Below are 17022 nucleotides of genomic sequence, written 5' to 3'. Positions count from 1 at the left end.
TAATTAGGAAGAAGAATGGAGGTAGAATCAGGGAGAGATGTGAAAAAAAGAGATGGCAGGAAAAAAAAAATGTGGAATTTGAGGACAAGAAGAGAAAATAAGAGATGTGAAAGAGCTGGGTTTGTCCTGAGCTGACCCAGGAAGCTTCCCAGTATGCTCTTGTTTCATAATCTCCAGTTGCCTAGGGAAAGATCTTGGAGGATTAGAGGAAGGAGGAAAGAAAGTAGAGAAGAATTGTGGAAAACAAGAAAATATCAGAGGGGAGAAATGATAGAGGAAGGAATATGAGTGACAAGGAAAAAAACACTGTCTTCAACTGAAGTGTAATAGCTTTTGTTTCCTTTGATAACTTCTTTAAATTTTACCTTATTTCTTAGATTTTGGATGGGTATGAAATAAACAAGTAGTTAAAAAGGTAATTTTGCGTTCATAATCAGTGGGTTTTTTTTCTCTTAAGATTTTATTTATTTTTGAGAGTGAGCACATGCACGCTCGTGCACACGTGGGGGCAGAGGGAAAGGGAGAGGGAGACTCTCAAGCAGACTCCCTGCTGGCTCAGAATCCAAGGCAGGGCTCAATCTCACAACCCTGAGATCATGACCTGAGCCAAAATCAAGAGTCAGACACCTAACCGACTGAGCCACCCAGGTGCCCCTTAGTGGTTTTCTTTTTATAATACATTCGGTATTTGGGGGGCACCTGGGTGGCTCATTTGTTAAGTATCTGACTTTGGCTCATGTCATGATGTCAGGGTCCTGGGATCGAGTCTTGTGTTGGGATCTGCACGCAGCAGGGAGTCTGCTTGTCTCTCTATCCCTACCCCTGCTCATGCTCGCTTGCTTGTTCTCTCTCTCTCTGTCTCAAATAAATAAATAAAATCTTAAAAAAAATACATTCAGTATTTTTACTGTTTCTTCTAGCTATGTATGTTTGTTAAATACTATTTATGGGCAGCTATGATGTAGTGACTAAGACTATGACATTTTTTTTAAATAATGAACTTTTGGGACACCTGGGTGGCTCAGTCGGTCAAGTGGCTACCTTCAGCTCGGGTCATGATCCCAGGGTCATGGGATCGAGTCCTGCATTGGGCTTCTTGCTCAGCAGGGAGCCTGCTTCTCCCTCTGCCTGCTGCTCCCCTTGCTTGTGCTCACACTCGCTCTCTGACAAATAAATAAATAAAATCTTTAAAAATAACGAACTTTTTATTGAAGCATAACATGCTTACAGAAAATACACAAACCAGAAGGATATAGCTCAGTGGATTATATAGTGAGCACAGCCATGTAGTCACTACCCGGCTTCTTCCTACTCACTTTTTCCTTCTCAGAGGTAACCACCATCCTAGCTTCTAATACAATAAATTAGTTCTGCCTGTTTTGAAATTTCTGTAAAAGGAATCATCCAGTCTGAGTATCTGCTTTGCCTACTGTCAGCAGTCCATCTGCTGGAAGCAAATACTACCACCCTAGACGGGGTGGGTCAAGCCATAAAAGCCACGTGACAGTGCCTTAGACCCGAAGAGGCACAAATTCATCTTCAACAGTTGGGAAACTTTGGTCGTAGAGCTCTACTTTGAGATAGAGCTAAAAGCCAGCTTTCGTGGTCTCAAATCCATCCTAGGTTCTCAGCCTTAAGTCAGTTAGCTTTGCTTATCCTTTGTCACTTAATAAGCCTTCCTTTCTTTGGGTCTCATCCTCAAGATGTTGATCACATTAAGGAAGGTCCTGAGAATAATTCACCCACAGCTTATTAGCATACCGCCCAGTTGAACTAAGTGTGAATCCCCTCCTTAGCTCTGAAATCCCAAAGCTTGTTTTGTGTGTGTGTGTGTGTGTGTGTTTTTTAAATGCCTCTCCTATGACTTTTTACCCTGAACACCTGGATTGAGCCCTGAATTTAACTTACTACATAGGAGATAGACTTTCAGCTTGAGGATGTCTTCTAGGCAGCAGAGGTTCTCCTAGTTCTTTGTTTAAAAAGTTTGCAGACAAAAGCCTCTACTTTTTTGGTGTAGTTGGACTAGGTAGAACATATAAAATGTGCCATTAGTCTCTAAATTTTTTTTGTCACGCTAGGATGACATGTTGCAGAGTTGAGTACCAGTGACAGCATTAGCTTTCTGTGCCAGTGCATGTGATAGCAAGGTCACTCAGCTCTAGGTCGTATGCCAAAATCACATAGTGATCTCACATTGTAAATTATTGTCAAAGATTGAACAGATAACTACTCAGTGTTTTTGTATTTTATTTTTTAAGTAGGCTCCAGACCCAGCTTGGAGCCCAATGTGGGGCTTGAACTAATGACTCATGACTCTGAGATCAAGACCTGAGCTGAAATCAAGCTTAACCGACTAAGCCACCCAGGCCCCCCATTGATTTTTTTTTTTTAGGCCAAAAATTGGGAACCACTAAAACAATTATCCAGTCATTAAAGTTGACTGCTTTCTCATATTCTGAGACTAATTAAATGATGATTAATTATACTTATTGTTTGCTTAAAAGATACACCCTCTTTGTGGAGCAAAAATTACGCAGGATTGGTATGACAGAAGGGAATCCACATAAAACTGAAAATTGGACATTTTGGGATTTTTTTTCTTTCGACCATGAACAAAAACTATATTCTCATGCCAAATTTTGTCTTTCCAGATCATCTCAAAATGTTTTAAAAAGACATGACAGACTAAAAAGGATGCTTGAGAGTTGTTATATATAAATTAGTAGGTTCATTTTGTGATTTGTGAAATGATTATGGTTGTATATTTTACAGAATTGAAAGTGTATGTCAACATCTGAGAAGGAGGAATTAATCCTAGTTAGGTGAAATTCAAGGCATTATGTCTTAGATGCATTTTGGGAACATTTTGTCCAACACTAGAAAATGTTTCGCTTTTAATACTGTTGTTTTATTAACAGCAAAAAGAAGGTATTAGGCGCAGTCGACAAAAGATGTATTAAAGATTGTTTTTCAGCGCATCATTTACAGTAGAAGTCACAGGATGCACCTCTTAAGTTCATCGAAATCTAATAAGCTCATGCTAGGTATGATATGGTATCAAGAATCTTGGCAAGTATTAAAGAAAAAGGTCTTTCTTAGGAGTTTACTCTTCAAAATGTTGAAAAACTAAGTGTGTAAGAAAATTAAAACAATATAATTCCAATATACATCCCTTTTACTTGAAAATAAAATATTATAATGTTTGGGAGCTTTTTACGTCTTTTTACCTCTTTTTCCTTGAAATTCTACAAAATACATGACTGCAGTAGAGACCAGGACAAAGGTGAAGGAGAGCATTCATCCAGTTCTTTTTCCCTCTTGAGAATGGTGAAAATGCAGAGTGCTGACTATATAGCTGATGATTATTTCCCATCATTTTTTTTTTTTAAGATTTTTATTTATTTATTCGACAGAGATAGAGACAGCCAGCGAGAGAGGGAACACAAGCAGGGGGAGTGGGAGAGGAAGAAGCAGGCTCATAGCGGAAGAGCCTGATGTGGGGCTCGATCCCATAACGCTAGGATCACGCCCTGAGCCGAAGGCAGATGCTTAACCGCTGTGCCACCCAGGCGCCCCTCCCATCATATTTTTACATATCTTGAATATTCTGTCTCCAAGATAGATAAGGCATAGATCTTTGCCATGAATTTGACTCTCATTCTGCTTTTCTTTGCCAGGAGTCTTCCTCTGCATTTCTGGTGTCACACTTCACCCTTAACCTAGCCTAAGTGTTTTCCCCCCGAGTGTCCCTTATTTCACGAAAGGACCAGAGCCATGCCGCATGCACCTTGTACACTATACTCGGGTACACCAGGGAGTTCCTTTTGAGCCACTGACTCACCACGTGGGGCTCTTCCCTTCCTTGCCAAGCCTCTTGTTCTCCTGTTAGCCCTGAGGGTAGAGTCATCTCTGCTTCCACCCCCCCCCTTCCCCTCCCTGAGAAGGGAAGGCCCTTGGGTTTCTTTCCCACAAATCCCATGGGCCCTGCCTTACCCTGCTTATTACTAAAGGTGAATTTAACCAGATTGTTTTAAACTAAAAACTGCTCATACACTTTCCAAGTTAATTATTCACAATTACATTAGCTTTCCGGAAAACTTATTCTAGTCACTCTTAAACTAAAAGAAGCTTCCCTCACCTTGCTGAGTACACGATTTCTTGAGAAAAGGCAGGCCTCATCCCTTAGTAAACAAGAAAGATAGTGATTATAACCTGCCTAAATCAACAGGATTATGTAACTGCCAGCGGGCAGTTGGTTTCCACTAAATTCAAGATGCAGACGGGCTCTTATTTTTGTATTCATGTCTTATGAGTCTAAATATCCCTTATATGGACCTCTAAAAAAGTGGTTTTCTCTGGCACCGAAGCTGGTATTTGAAATGGGCTGCTTAAGTTAGTAATGCGGGTGCTGGTGTCTCCTTTTCAGACTGGTCATTGCGTCTTCTGAACAATTCACTCTTTACTCTTTGGGGTAAGGAGTTAGTCAGATGGATCATTCATCACTCGTGTTAAGACCTCATTTTATGGGAAACTTTCCCTGGATAACCATATCCAGGGAATGAATATTCCTTTCCCTCCAACATTTTTGTATGTAATTTACATACTGTCAAATAGTAGTGTTAATTGTTCTGGAATCATATACTATGAGGCTCTGTTATTAGTTTCTGTTCATTTAGGATTGGTAAGTCCTCTTGATGAATTGACCATTTGTCGTTATAAAGTGATCTTTACCCCGGTAAAATATTCTTTACTCTGAAATCTACATTGTCTAATACTAATACAGCCAATCATACTTTTCATCAGTGCTAGGATGGTATATCTTTTCTGTTGTCCCATCAATCAGTTCTTTGTTCTCCTTTTCCTCCCTTTTTTTTTTTTTTTTTCGTATCTTCCATGTCTCTACTTAACTTTTGGAACCCATGGAATATAATAACTTTTAATATCCTTACCTGCTAATTTTACATCTGTTGCTCAGTCAGTTACGATGGATTCTTTTTTCTTCCTTTTGGATCGAATTTTCCTGCTTCTTACCATACTGGGCATTTTTGTTATTTTTTTTTTAATGGATTCAGGCATGAATTTTAACTTGTTGCATGCTGGATATTTTGGTGTCCCTGTAAATTATTCTTGAGTTTCATTCTGGGACATGATTAAGTTACTTGGAAGCAGTTTAATTTTTTAGGGTCTTATTTTTAAGATTTGTTAAGTGGGACTGGAGCAGTGTTCTAGGGCTAATTTTTTCTCTACTATTGGGGCAAGACCCTTATGAGTTCCCTACCCAGGGCCCTGTGATTTATGAGGTTTTACAGTCTGGCTGCTGGGAACAGGGCTCACTCCCAGCCCTGCATGAGCACAGGCACTATTATCTGGCATCTTCTCAGGTGTGTGTTCCTTGGCCCCAGGTAGTTTCCTCACACATGTGCTGCTCGAGCAGTCCTCTGCTGAGGATGAAAAGACAGCCCCTGCAGATCTCCAGAGCTCCATCTCTGCTACTCTCTCCTCTCTGGAATTCTGTCCTGCAGATGCCAGCTGCTTTGGTCTTTCTGTCAGCTCTGTCTGTCTCCTTAGTTCAGAACTTTCCCCAGACCCTGCCTGGGTTCCCGCTCCCTTGTGCTACAGCTGGACACTTTCTCCAGGCAGGAAGCTGAGCGGTCAGAGGGCTCGCTTTGTTTCTCATCTCTCAGGGATCACTGTCCTTAGTTGCCTGATGATTATTAGTGTCTTGAAAACTTCTTTCATCTATTTTGTCCATTTTGGGGTTCCAGGCTTGTGGGTAAATCCTGTCTTTATTATTTCACTTTGGCCAGAAGTCTCCAGAATCCTATCTCCGCAAAGTAAAGATCTCTCATTTTCCTTGCAGAGTCTTTCTAGCTCATTATCTAGTATACACAAACTCACTGAACATCTGTTGAATAAATGAGCATTTATTAGTGATCATTTTACAGTATTGAGCAGCTATCGTGTGTCACTGGGTGAAAACAAAAATGCCTTTCCAGGATCTGTCCTTCATTCTTTAGTTTGGTTGATTGAAGGTTGGTGTGCATCTGGTCAAAAGGCATATCCCAAAGCCCCTTTGGAGATTGAAGTGGCCTGATTGCCTTGTTTCTGTTCTGGAACAGAAAACAACAAACAGCAAAATTAGCTAGGGCCTTTCACCTCTGTAGAAATGAAATAAATAAGAGCCATCTCTTTTTCTTGTTATTATACCTTTTATATGCTCAGCAGGGCTGGAAGCTGTGACTAAGATGACTCTTAATAGCATTTGTGGTAGCTATAACCTGATATCATAGCAAAAGAGATGGAGACTAGTAAAGAAGGGGTCTGGCAATAAAATTGTTAACATGGTTGGCAGTATCTCTTACTGATTTTGTGACAATAACAAGGGTCTTGGCAGGATCTTCCCTTCCCCCCCCCCTTCCTGGCACAAACAGGAGTTTGGCTCAGTGCCATGCATTTAAATTGCTATTATATGAATTCTTATCTTGGTTTCTTTTATTTCCTTAGCTGTCGTTGGTAGTTGCGTAAACATTACTGAACTATTTTAACATTCTTAGCAACCAAGAGTCATAGCCCTGTTTTTTTTTGTTTTGTTCCATTTGGGGTGGGGGGGCATGTCATATCATACTTGTCTGACAGATTTTTTTCTGATCTAGTCATTATTTTCTTATTTTGCTTCAATATAAAGAATTGTAATTTCAGTTTTTAAGAAATTAAAGTCATTTAGATTGAAAGCTGTCTACTGAAGGACAAAAATGAACATTTATTTCCTCAGACGTTACGTTATTTCAAATAAATGTGTATATTAAAAGTTATGTCAGGGCTTTTTGACCATATTTCAAGGAGAGGGAAAGTAAATTAGGTGAGTCCAGGGTAACTCATCCTAGTCTTTTCAGAACTCTAATCATAGAGATTAGTGGTTATCAATTTGAGTAGGTAATTATCAGAATCACCCAGGGAGCTTTTTCAAAAATAATCCACGCCTAGCCTATTTTCATTCCCGGAGTTTAAGAACCACTGATAAAAATACCTGGGACTATATGGTTTTCAGTCTTCTTGGTTTGTTAGTTTGTTTTGGAAAACTCCATCTCCGTCTCTGTCTGTCACACACACATAATGCAAGAAATTCCAGGGGAAATAAGAATAAAGAATTAATGTGTATCTATTATGTTTATTATATACCAATTCCTTTATATATGTTAAATCATTTTACCAGAATGAGATGGAGATTCCTTTAAAGAAATAATCATGTTTTGAGAAAACACAAAAGAATCAAGATGATCATAATAAAGTAGAATACTAATAAGTTTAATAGTTTTATGTAAAAGCAGTATCAGATTTGTTGTGCATTTCCTTACTGTCTGCAAAAACACCACCATACAAAATACCTCTGCATGGAACAGAAGCCTAACACTTCACTCATCCTGCAAGATACTGAGGGCATAAACCAAACTAACCATTATAAAGATCTATTATATTTGTCAATGTCTCATAGTCATTAAAATTTTTAGCTTAAATCTAACTGATTAAAGACTGAATTAGGACACATGTTTAGAAATGCATTTGCTGTTATATGGAATCAATCCAGCAGTTTGCTACTGATGTATTTCTCAGAAAACAGCTGATTTTGGGTAAGAAGCACAAACCTGTCTCACTCAGAATATGTCTCAGAAAATTATCTTTTTTTCTTTACGTTTTAGGGGGTGAATATAAATTGACTTGGGAAGACAGAAAACCTGTACTTAATATATCAGCCCCTTAGTGGTTTTTTGAACATCTTTATTAAGATGCAATCTACATCATAAAATTACCCACCTGGAGTATACAATTTAATGGTTTTTAGTATATTTGCAGAGTTGTGCAACTATCACCACAGTCTTCAGGTTAGAACATTTTCATCACGCAAAAAGGAATCATATACCTACCCATTAGCAGTCAATCTCCATTCCTCACTCTATTCCCAGCCCTAAGAAACCACTAATCTACTTTCTCTCTCTCTAAATTTGCCTATGTGGACATTTCATATAAATAGAATCATACAATATATATTTATGATGGGCTTTTTTCACATAGCAAAATATTTGGGGGTTTTATCCCTGTTGTAGCATGTATCAATGCTTCAGGGTTTTTTTTTTGGCTGAATCATTGTATGGATATACCACATTTTATCCTTCCATCAGTTGATGGGCATTAAGATTGTTTCACTTTTTAGCTATTATGAATAATGCCGCTGTGAATATTTGTGTACAAGTTGTTGTGTAGACACGTTTTCATTTCTCTCAGGTGTATGCCTAGGAGTGGAATTACTGGGTCATATGGTAACTATGTTTAACAATTTGAAGAACTGCCAAACTGTTTTCCAAAGTGGCAGCACCATTTTATATTCCCACCAGCAATATATCAGGGTTCCAGTTTCGCCACATCCTTGTCAACCCTTGTCTGTCCTTTTGATTATAATCATCCTTGTAGGTGTGAGGTGGTCATGTGTTGTGGTTTTGATTTGCTTTTCCCCAATGACTAATGATAATTGAGCATTTTTTTTCATGTGCTGTTAGACATCTTTGTATTTTCTTTGGAGAAATGTCTCTTCAAATCTTTTGCCCATTTTTAAATTAGGTTTTTAAAAATTACTTTGTGAGGTCTTTTGAGTTGAGGCAAGGGAAACAAAGGCAAAAATAAACTATTGGGACTTTATCAAAATAAAAAGCTTCTGCACAGCGAAGGAAACAATCAACAAAACTGAAAAGGCAACCTACCGAATTGAAGAAGATATTTGCAAATGACATATCTGATAATGGGTTAATATCCAAAATATATAAAGAACTCACATATCTCAACACCCCAAAACCAAATAGTCAATTAAAAAATGGGCAGAAGACATGAACAGGACATTTATTTCTCCAAAGAAGACATCCAGATGGCCAACAGACACATGAAAACATGCTCATCAGCCACTCATCGTCAGGGAAATGCAAATCAAAGCTATGATATCACTCACACCTGTCAGAATGGCTAAAATCAAAAACACAAGAAACAACAGGTGTTGGAGAGGATGTGGAGAAAAAGGAACCCTCTTGCACTGTTGGTGGGAATGCAAACTGGTGCAGCCACGGTGGAAAAACAGTATGGGGGTTCCTCAAAAAGTTAAAAATAGAGGGGCGCCTGGTGGGTTAGTTGGTTAAGTGTCTGCCTTTAGCTCAGGTCATGATCCCAAGGTCTGGGATTGAGCCCCACGTCTGCTTCTCCCTTTCCCCTGCTTATACACTTTTTTTCTCTCTCAAATAAATAAAATCTTAAAAAAAAAAAAAAAGTTAAAAATAGAACTATGCTATGATCCAGCGATCACACTGATGGGTATTTACCCAAAGAATCAAAAACACGAATTCAAAGGAATACGGGGACCCTTATGTTTATAGCAGCATTATTTACAATAGCCCAAGTGTTCCTCAGTAGATAACGGATAAAGAAGATGTCTCGTACACACATACGAATATTAGCCATAAAAAAGAATGATACCTTGCCCTTTGCAGTGACTTGGATGGAGCTGGAGAGTGTAATGCTAAGTGAAATAAGTCAGTCAGACAAAGACAAACACCATATGATTTCACTCATGTATGGAATTTAAGAAATAGAACAATCGGGGCGCCTGGGTGGCACAGCGGTTAAGCGTCTGCCTTCAGCTCAGGGCGTGATCCCGGCGTTCTGGGATCGAGGCCCATATCAGGCTCCTCCGCTGGGAGCCTGCTTCTTCCTCTCCTACTCCCCCTGCTTGTGTTCCCTCTCTCGCTGGCTGTCTCTATCTCTGTCAAATAAATAAACAAAATCTTTAAAAAAAAAAAAAAAGAAAAAGAAATAAAACAATTGAGTTCTATTTTGAGGAAAGAGGAAAAAAACAGACAAACCGAGAAAGTCTCTTAACTATAGAGAACAAACTAATGGTAGAAAGCAGGTAGGTAGGGGGATGGATGAAATAGGTGATGGGGATTAAGTAGTATACTTGTTATGATGAGCACTGAGTGGCTAAAATAAAATCTTAAAAAAAAATTCCTGATGTTTTACATCAGTTAATTGATTTAATATTGATGGGCTTTCTTTATATAGTCTGAACATAAGTTTCTTATCAGGTATATGATTTGAAAAAATTTCTTACTATTCTGTAGATTTTCTCTTCAGTTTCTTCCTGGCATCATATCATTTGCCCTACAAAAGTTTTAAATTTGGATGTAGTTCGTTTGTTTGTTTGTTTTCATCATTTGTGCTTGTGGTATCATATCTAAAAACCTTTGCCTAACTCAGGGTCATGGAGATTTACAGCTTTTTCTAAGAGTGTTTTAGTTTTAGCTCTTAAATCTAGGTCTATAATCCATTTTGAATTAATGTTTCTGTATGGTATGAGGTAGGGGGTTGACTTCATTCTTTTGCAAGTAGCTGTCCAGTTCTCCCAGCACTATTTGTTGAAAAGACAGTTCTTTCTCCATTGAACTGTCTTGGTACCCTTGTAGACGTTCAGTTGACTATAAACATAAAAGGTTTATTTCTGGACGCTCAGTTCTATTCCATTGATCCAGATGTCTTTCCTTATGCACTGTCTTGAGTACAGTAGCTTTGTATTAAGTTTTGAAATTGAGAAGTGTAAGTCCAGTTTTCTTCTTTTTCAAGATTATTTGGCTGTCCTGGGTCCCTTGGATTTCCATGAACTTTAGCATTACCTTGTCACTTTCTGCAAAAAAGTCAGCTGAGATTTTGAAAGGGATTAAGTCTATAAATTAATTGGGGGGGGTCTCCTTAGGTTTTGTACTCATAATATTAAACTTCGTTTTTGCCTAGTTTATCTTTTCTTATAAAATTAAATTTCCTTACTGTTTTCTATAACTAGATTTTTTATATATGCATTAAAAGATCATTGTTACAGTGTTAGTGTTTAACCATGAAGAAATATGAAGTAATTTTCATATTGTTAAAATATTGTACAGGCTAAATACCTCTACAACAAAAATGCCTGTATACAGAGAATTTATTATAAAGAGGAGTGCCAGGTGAGATACCAAATGGTCTCAGAGCTGTATAAATTAATAAAATTCTGTATCACAGGAAAATTTCCATAAGCCCTTTGAAATTTTGTTGTTTTGTTGTTTTTTATGATGAGATAGATTCATTTTGTATTTGTAAGTATTAGCAAAAGCTTATGTATGGGAAAAATTAGGTATGAATAGTGCCTCTATGGAATGTAGATGAGGATAACAAAAATAAACATTTTTAGATTTTTATAATGCTTTGGATTCCATTGGCCCCTAGAATAAGACATGGGCAGTTATTTGATAGCTTGTGTAGTTTTGTTTAGTAAGTGAATACCATAATCTAGTGGTTCTCAACCTTGACTGCTATGCATTGGAATCCCTAGAGAGCTTTTAAAAATCCAGATGTCTCGTATAGTACACCAGACCAATTAAATCAGAATCCCTGCGGTGGGACTTGGACATCAGAATTTTTTAAAGTTCCCCAGGTAATCCAGTGTGCCACCAGTCTTTAGAACCCCTGCCATAGACTATTGAAAATGCAGGTGAGACTGAGCTCAGGAAAATGTAATATCCTGAAATGACGATTAAAGGCATGAATTCTATGCCACTTTTATTATACTGTTAACCAGGGCTGCTGGGTGGCTAAGTTGGTTGGGCATCTGCCTTCGGCTCAGGTCGTGATCCCAGGGTTCTGGGATCGAGCCCCGCATTCACATTGGGCTCCCTGCTCAGCAGGAGCCTGCTGCTCCCTCTCCCTCTGCCGCTCCCCCTGCTTGTGCACTTTCTCTCTCTCTCTCTCTGTCAAATAAATAAAACCTTTAAAAAAAATTACACTGTCAACCACTGAGGAAAGTACTATGGGGTTATCAGGATGTAATGATTTGGATTTGCCTTTGTGAACCGATAATAAAAGATTATCTAATAATCATCAGAACTCCAAAATTTGGTACTAAGAAGATCAGTTATGGATACCATCATATACATAGGTATTTGAGGGGGAAAGTCCACTGCTAAAAAAGTTAAGTTTGAAAACGATCAGTTTATTGGAAGAAGCATTGGATTGAGAGCTTGGGAACCTGTGTTCTAGTGTTCGCTCTGCCGTGTAACTTTGAACCAGGGTATTTAAATTATACTTTATAAAATAATGTAGCTGAACTGGAGGTGATCACCAAATTATTTATTCAACAAATTCGTTTGCCTGCTGTGCGCTAGGCAAGGATGTAGTGATAAACAGAGCACATAAACCATGCCTTGGTAAAACTCACAGAAGACAGACAAATACGCGGAATGTGTGTAGCTATAGCAAAATGTTCAGGGAATCAAGGGAGCACAGAGCTGTACTGCATCCAGTTCAGTATCGAACACACTCTGTAGTTGCCTGTTCAGTAACAATTCACAAATCCCTTCATCCTTACTGGCAGAACTGCTCTCTAGAATGGAATGAGAATGCCACCCTTGCAGCTGGACATATGACCAGTGCTGGTCAGAGAAACCTGAGGAGAAATCTGGACAGTTTTCCTTGTAAAAGATTTCCTTTTTTTTTTTTTTTTAAGATTTTATTTATTTATTCGACAGAGAGAGAGACAGCCAGCGAGAGAGGGAACACAAGCAGGGGGAGTAGGAGAGGAAGAAGCAGGCTCATAGCGGAGGAGCCTGACGTGGGGCTCGATCCCAGAATGCCGGCATCACGCCCTGAGCCGAAGGCAGACGCTTAACCGCTGTGCCACCAAGGCGCCCCTGTAAAAGACTTCCTTATAAAAATTATGCCCCTCCTTCCTGCCCTGACCTTGTTGCATGAGGACTTAGTTGCGTGAGGATACTTAGTGTTGCAAAAGTCATCTTGAGACTGATGGCCTGAGAACAAAGGCCTTTATGCTGATTATAGCCAAAGAGAAGAATGGAAAGATCCTGGATCCTCAGTGTCAACACTGAGCTGCTGAACCAGCCCTACAACTACCTCTATATGGACTTAGATAATACACATACTTATTGTTTAAACTCTTGCTGCTTTAAAAGTGGTCTGTGGATCAGTATTGGCATTACCTTAGAGATTAGTTAGATGCAGAAACTCAGATCCCATGTCAGACCTACTGATGAGAAGTCATACTTTAATAAGATCACCCAGTGAGTGAGGTGCACATTAAAGCCTGAGAAGCACCAGTTTAAACCACTTTTAGTTGAGTATTCTATTACATGCAGTTTAAAACATCCTTACTAATACAAACACATTGTGGATTGACCAAATGCCATTTTTTAAATAATGCTTGACCAGAATGACTTCTAACTCAGATGTAGAAATTTGCAAGAGACTATTGTTCTTACATACTAACCCAAACAAGCAGAGCAACTGCATTATAGTTTTTAAAAACCTATCAGCTTGAGGCCACAAACCTAAATGACTCTAGAACGTACATGACAAGCCCTCCATTAGATCAGTGACCCACTTCTGCTCTCTTGACTGGCTGAAATGTGGGGAGAAGCAGAAAACCACCATAGAAAGGAGTCAGGAGAAACCAGCCTAACTTTTAACAAACTTTTAATGACTGTGTATGGACTGGATGATAGATTAGAAATCCAGAAAAGCCCTACAGTGGTGCTTTCCACTAGAACTTTCTGCCATAATGGAAATATTCAATGTCTATGCTAACCAGTGTGGTAGCTACATGCTAGCCACATGTAGTTATCAAGTACTTGAAATGTGCCTAGTATGACTGAGGAACTGAAGTTCTGGTTTGAATTAATTTAAATTTAAATAAAATTTAATCTAATTAAATTTAAATAATCACATTTGGTTTGTCGCTACCATATTGGACAGTGCAGCTTTAGAGATTACCCCCAATTCTTTCCTTCTGGTCTTCCTTTAGTGCTAGGGATACTAGAAGAACAAAGGCAGTGAAGCAGAGTGGAGAGAAAATTTCTGAGGCATAGGTTTTCAGCTAGGAGAGACCAAGGGAGAGGCAGGAGGGCTGGGAGAAATCCCTTCCAGGCCAACCCCAACTTCACAGAGTGTAGACAAGGTAAGGGGCCTGAGAGATCTGCCAAAGCCCAAAAATCGGGGTGGGACTGGAAAACAAAGGCAGCTCCCTATTCATCCAGAAAGCTGGCAGCCTGGGCTACATGTCAGTAGAAATTCCTCACGGTTCGTGGTTCAAAAAAGGAGGGAACACAGATCTCCGGAACCTCACAAGGGTTGTAATCTGAGGCCTTACTGAAGAGAAAGTCCTGATCCCCTAGTCAAAATGTTTGAAGCCAGTGAGGAACTGACTTAAACTAGAGTTGTGACAAAGCCCAGATTCAGCTGAACTGTAGAGCATATTGATTCAGACCTGACCTAGGGGGCATGCTTCTAAGAAGAAGGACCATTTCTTTCCGTCTCTGCTCTACTTTTATACAAAAATGCCTAGCATGCAGTCAAAGATCTTAAGACACCTATTCTCCATACTCAAGAAAATACCAGTTAATACAAGACTTAGACATGACCCTGATATTGGTGTTATCAGCTAGGGACTTCAAAATAACTATGAAAAAATGCCCAAGAATCTAGCAGACAAGGTACACAGCACGCATAAACAAATGAGGAATTTCAGCAGAGTTGTGGAAACCATTTTTTTAGTAAAAACCAAATGGAAATGCTCACCATAAAAAACATACAATATCAGAAATTAAGATCCTTTAGATGGCTTAGCAGAAAATAGCTGAACAGTTTTGGCCAGATTGCTAGAAGCAGTCTGCATTGTGGAAGGATTCCTTTTGGTTGCCCCGATTGATGTGTACCTTGAAAAAGAAGTACACAACACTTGCTGTACCAATTATAAGCCCACAGACATTCTTTTGATAGAGCACTGCATAGAGTCATCAGGCTACATATTCTTGCGTATTTCCCCGGTAGTTTCCTAATAGAAAAGAAAGTAATTGGCACTTCTGTGAACCTATACGTAGACCTTTCTAGATCATTTAGTAAGACTTTTCACGTGTCTTGGGAGAGAAACCAGGGGCATTCTTGGTAACCCAGTCCCCACCATGTGTATGTCTTGTTATTATCATTTTCCATTCCCTTCGTGTCTTCAGTCTTGCATTGAACATATGGTAATAAAATACTGATTTTCACATAATAAAGATTTTAGTTTTCTAAAAACCTGTTAGTTTCTTAACAGGTAACCTTGTTAGCGTCCATCGAGGCTTAGAAAAACGGTGACCTAAAGTTTCAGAATACCCCTTAGGACATACAGGAATTTCTTCTGAAATTAGATTTTGAATTTCTGGAATAATAAACTTGATTTTTATCTCTGCCAACAGTTGCTGAAGAGTAAGAAAGTGGATTCCGTTTTTTTTAATCACTAAAGTTTTATAGATTTCTAAAATTTATTCCTACACTCATCTTTTAATTTAGTATTTGTTGAGTAACTCATAATTACTCCAAAAAGAGCCTATTTTTATTTTCACAACTAGAACAGTTTCTCAATTGATTTTTTTTTTCCTTCATTCCAACTTGTACACCCCAGTATTGCCCTGGAAACTTGTAATACATATTGAAGATGAAACAGCATTATTGTAGGTGTTTATCTTGACTTTTTCTTCAGCCTCAATTGTACATACCTTTCATAATTTTTGTTAAAAGAGTAAAATGGTAATGAATTAGTTCATAGCAGTAGTATCAGAATTAACAAACTGCTTTATTTTACAGGGAAAATATTTATCCCTAAACAGAAACCTATGCAGACTTTCACAGAAGAAAAAGTATCTCTTGATCCAGAATTAGAAGAAGCTTTGACAAGTGCTTCTGATACAGAATTGTGTGACCTTGCAGGTATCTCCTAAAACAAATGGGTGAATGAGCGTGGAGGGGAGGGAGGGGAATGCCAGCACATACGTTGTACAGGTGCTTCCTTTGCCTAGCAGACTACTGCTGAATCAGTGGACCACATGGCTTTTTTTTTACACTATCAATTTGACATAAAGGATTTCACTTTTTAAAATGCTCTCAATGGTGAGATTTTTATGTTAATTGAATGTATTATACTACTTGACATCTTTCCCCATGTTACCATATTTGTAAGTCTTTATAAAAATCTTTTACCAGTTGGTGTGCAGCTAGAAGCTGTCCCATCTAAGCATTGAAAGAGTCTCCAGGGTCAACTGCTGTCCCATTTTATCAGAAGACACCAAGATGAGGGGCACCTGGCTGGCTCAGTCAGAAGAGCATACAACTCTTGATTTTGGGGTTGTGAGTTCGAGCCCCACTTTGGGTATCAAGATTACTAAAAGTAAATAAAATAAATTGGGGGGGGGAAGGAAGACCCCAAGTTGAGTAACTGGAAAGCAGATGAAACAGTCCCGAGCTATCCTCACCCCCTTCCCTACTTTCTGAAGTGTATCTGGAACACTCCAGACCTCCCTGTTATTTTCATCATTGCTGGTTTCTTATCTGGACAAGTAATTCCCTGACCTGCCTGTACGTGCACCCATTTACCGAGGTGAAAAATATGACACAGGAACCCCAAAAGCTAACATGTTTGAAAGGAAGAGTGATGGTTCTTTGGGAAGGACCCAGGAAAGGGACAATCAACGTGTGGTGCTACAGCCAGAGCGGGTGTCTCATTCCCTGGGACGCTGAGGACTGTTGGCTATGTCAGTGGTGCTGTCATCAGAGTTGATTGGGCCAGGGCCATACTGTAGCTTCTGACACGTGTGTGCAGAAGGGCATCAAAGCTGAAACCCAAATTTCTCTGTCCTGTCATTTTTGAGGGATGCTACTTTAATCTTAAAGATGAGAATTCAGCTATACTTTTGGTATTCTACTCTTAGCTCAAATATGAATGTAAATGAACATGAAGTTAACAAATGTAAAAATAATGGTGAAGTTGAAAATCTGCCTTATATCACACTGTTCTAGAACCCTCATGAGAAGAATGAACAGCAAAAATAGATCATTTCAGTATTCTCTCATAACCACCAGATGGAGCTAAGTTACATTTAGGGTTCGGCTGGCTCCAGTTGTGTGTCTGAA

General features: G+C 38.9%; 1 protein-coding gene across 2 annotated transcripts in view; it reads left to right on the top strand.

Moving 5' to 3' along the window:
- The window catches only part of TMOD3 (tropomodulin 3), a 78294-nt gene that overhangs the window by 41434 nt on the left and 19838 nt on the right, over positions 1-17022 (top strand). The window contains exon 4 of one of the 2 annotated variants that reach the window (XM_008705973.2): positions 15700-15822. In XM_008705973.2, coding sequence (XP_008704195.1) covers positions 15700-15822 — 123 coding nt within the window. Of the gene's footprint in view, positions 1-15697; positions 15823-17022 lie in introns of both variants that reach the window. The other variant, XM_008705974.2, reaches the window with a different exon arrangement.

The sequence above is a fragment of the Ursus maritimus genome, unplaced genomic scaffold (genome assembly GCF_017311325.1).
Source record: "Ursus maritimus isolate PB19 unplaced genomic scaffold, ASM1731132v1 scaffold_35, whole genome shotgun sequence".
In the NCBI taxonomy this organism is placed as follows: Eukaryota; Metazoa; Chordata; class Mammalia; order Carnivora; family Ursidae; genus Ursus; species Ursus maritimus.
This window is presented reverse-complemented; position numbering and strand designations above follow the sequence as displayed.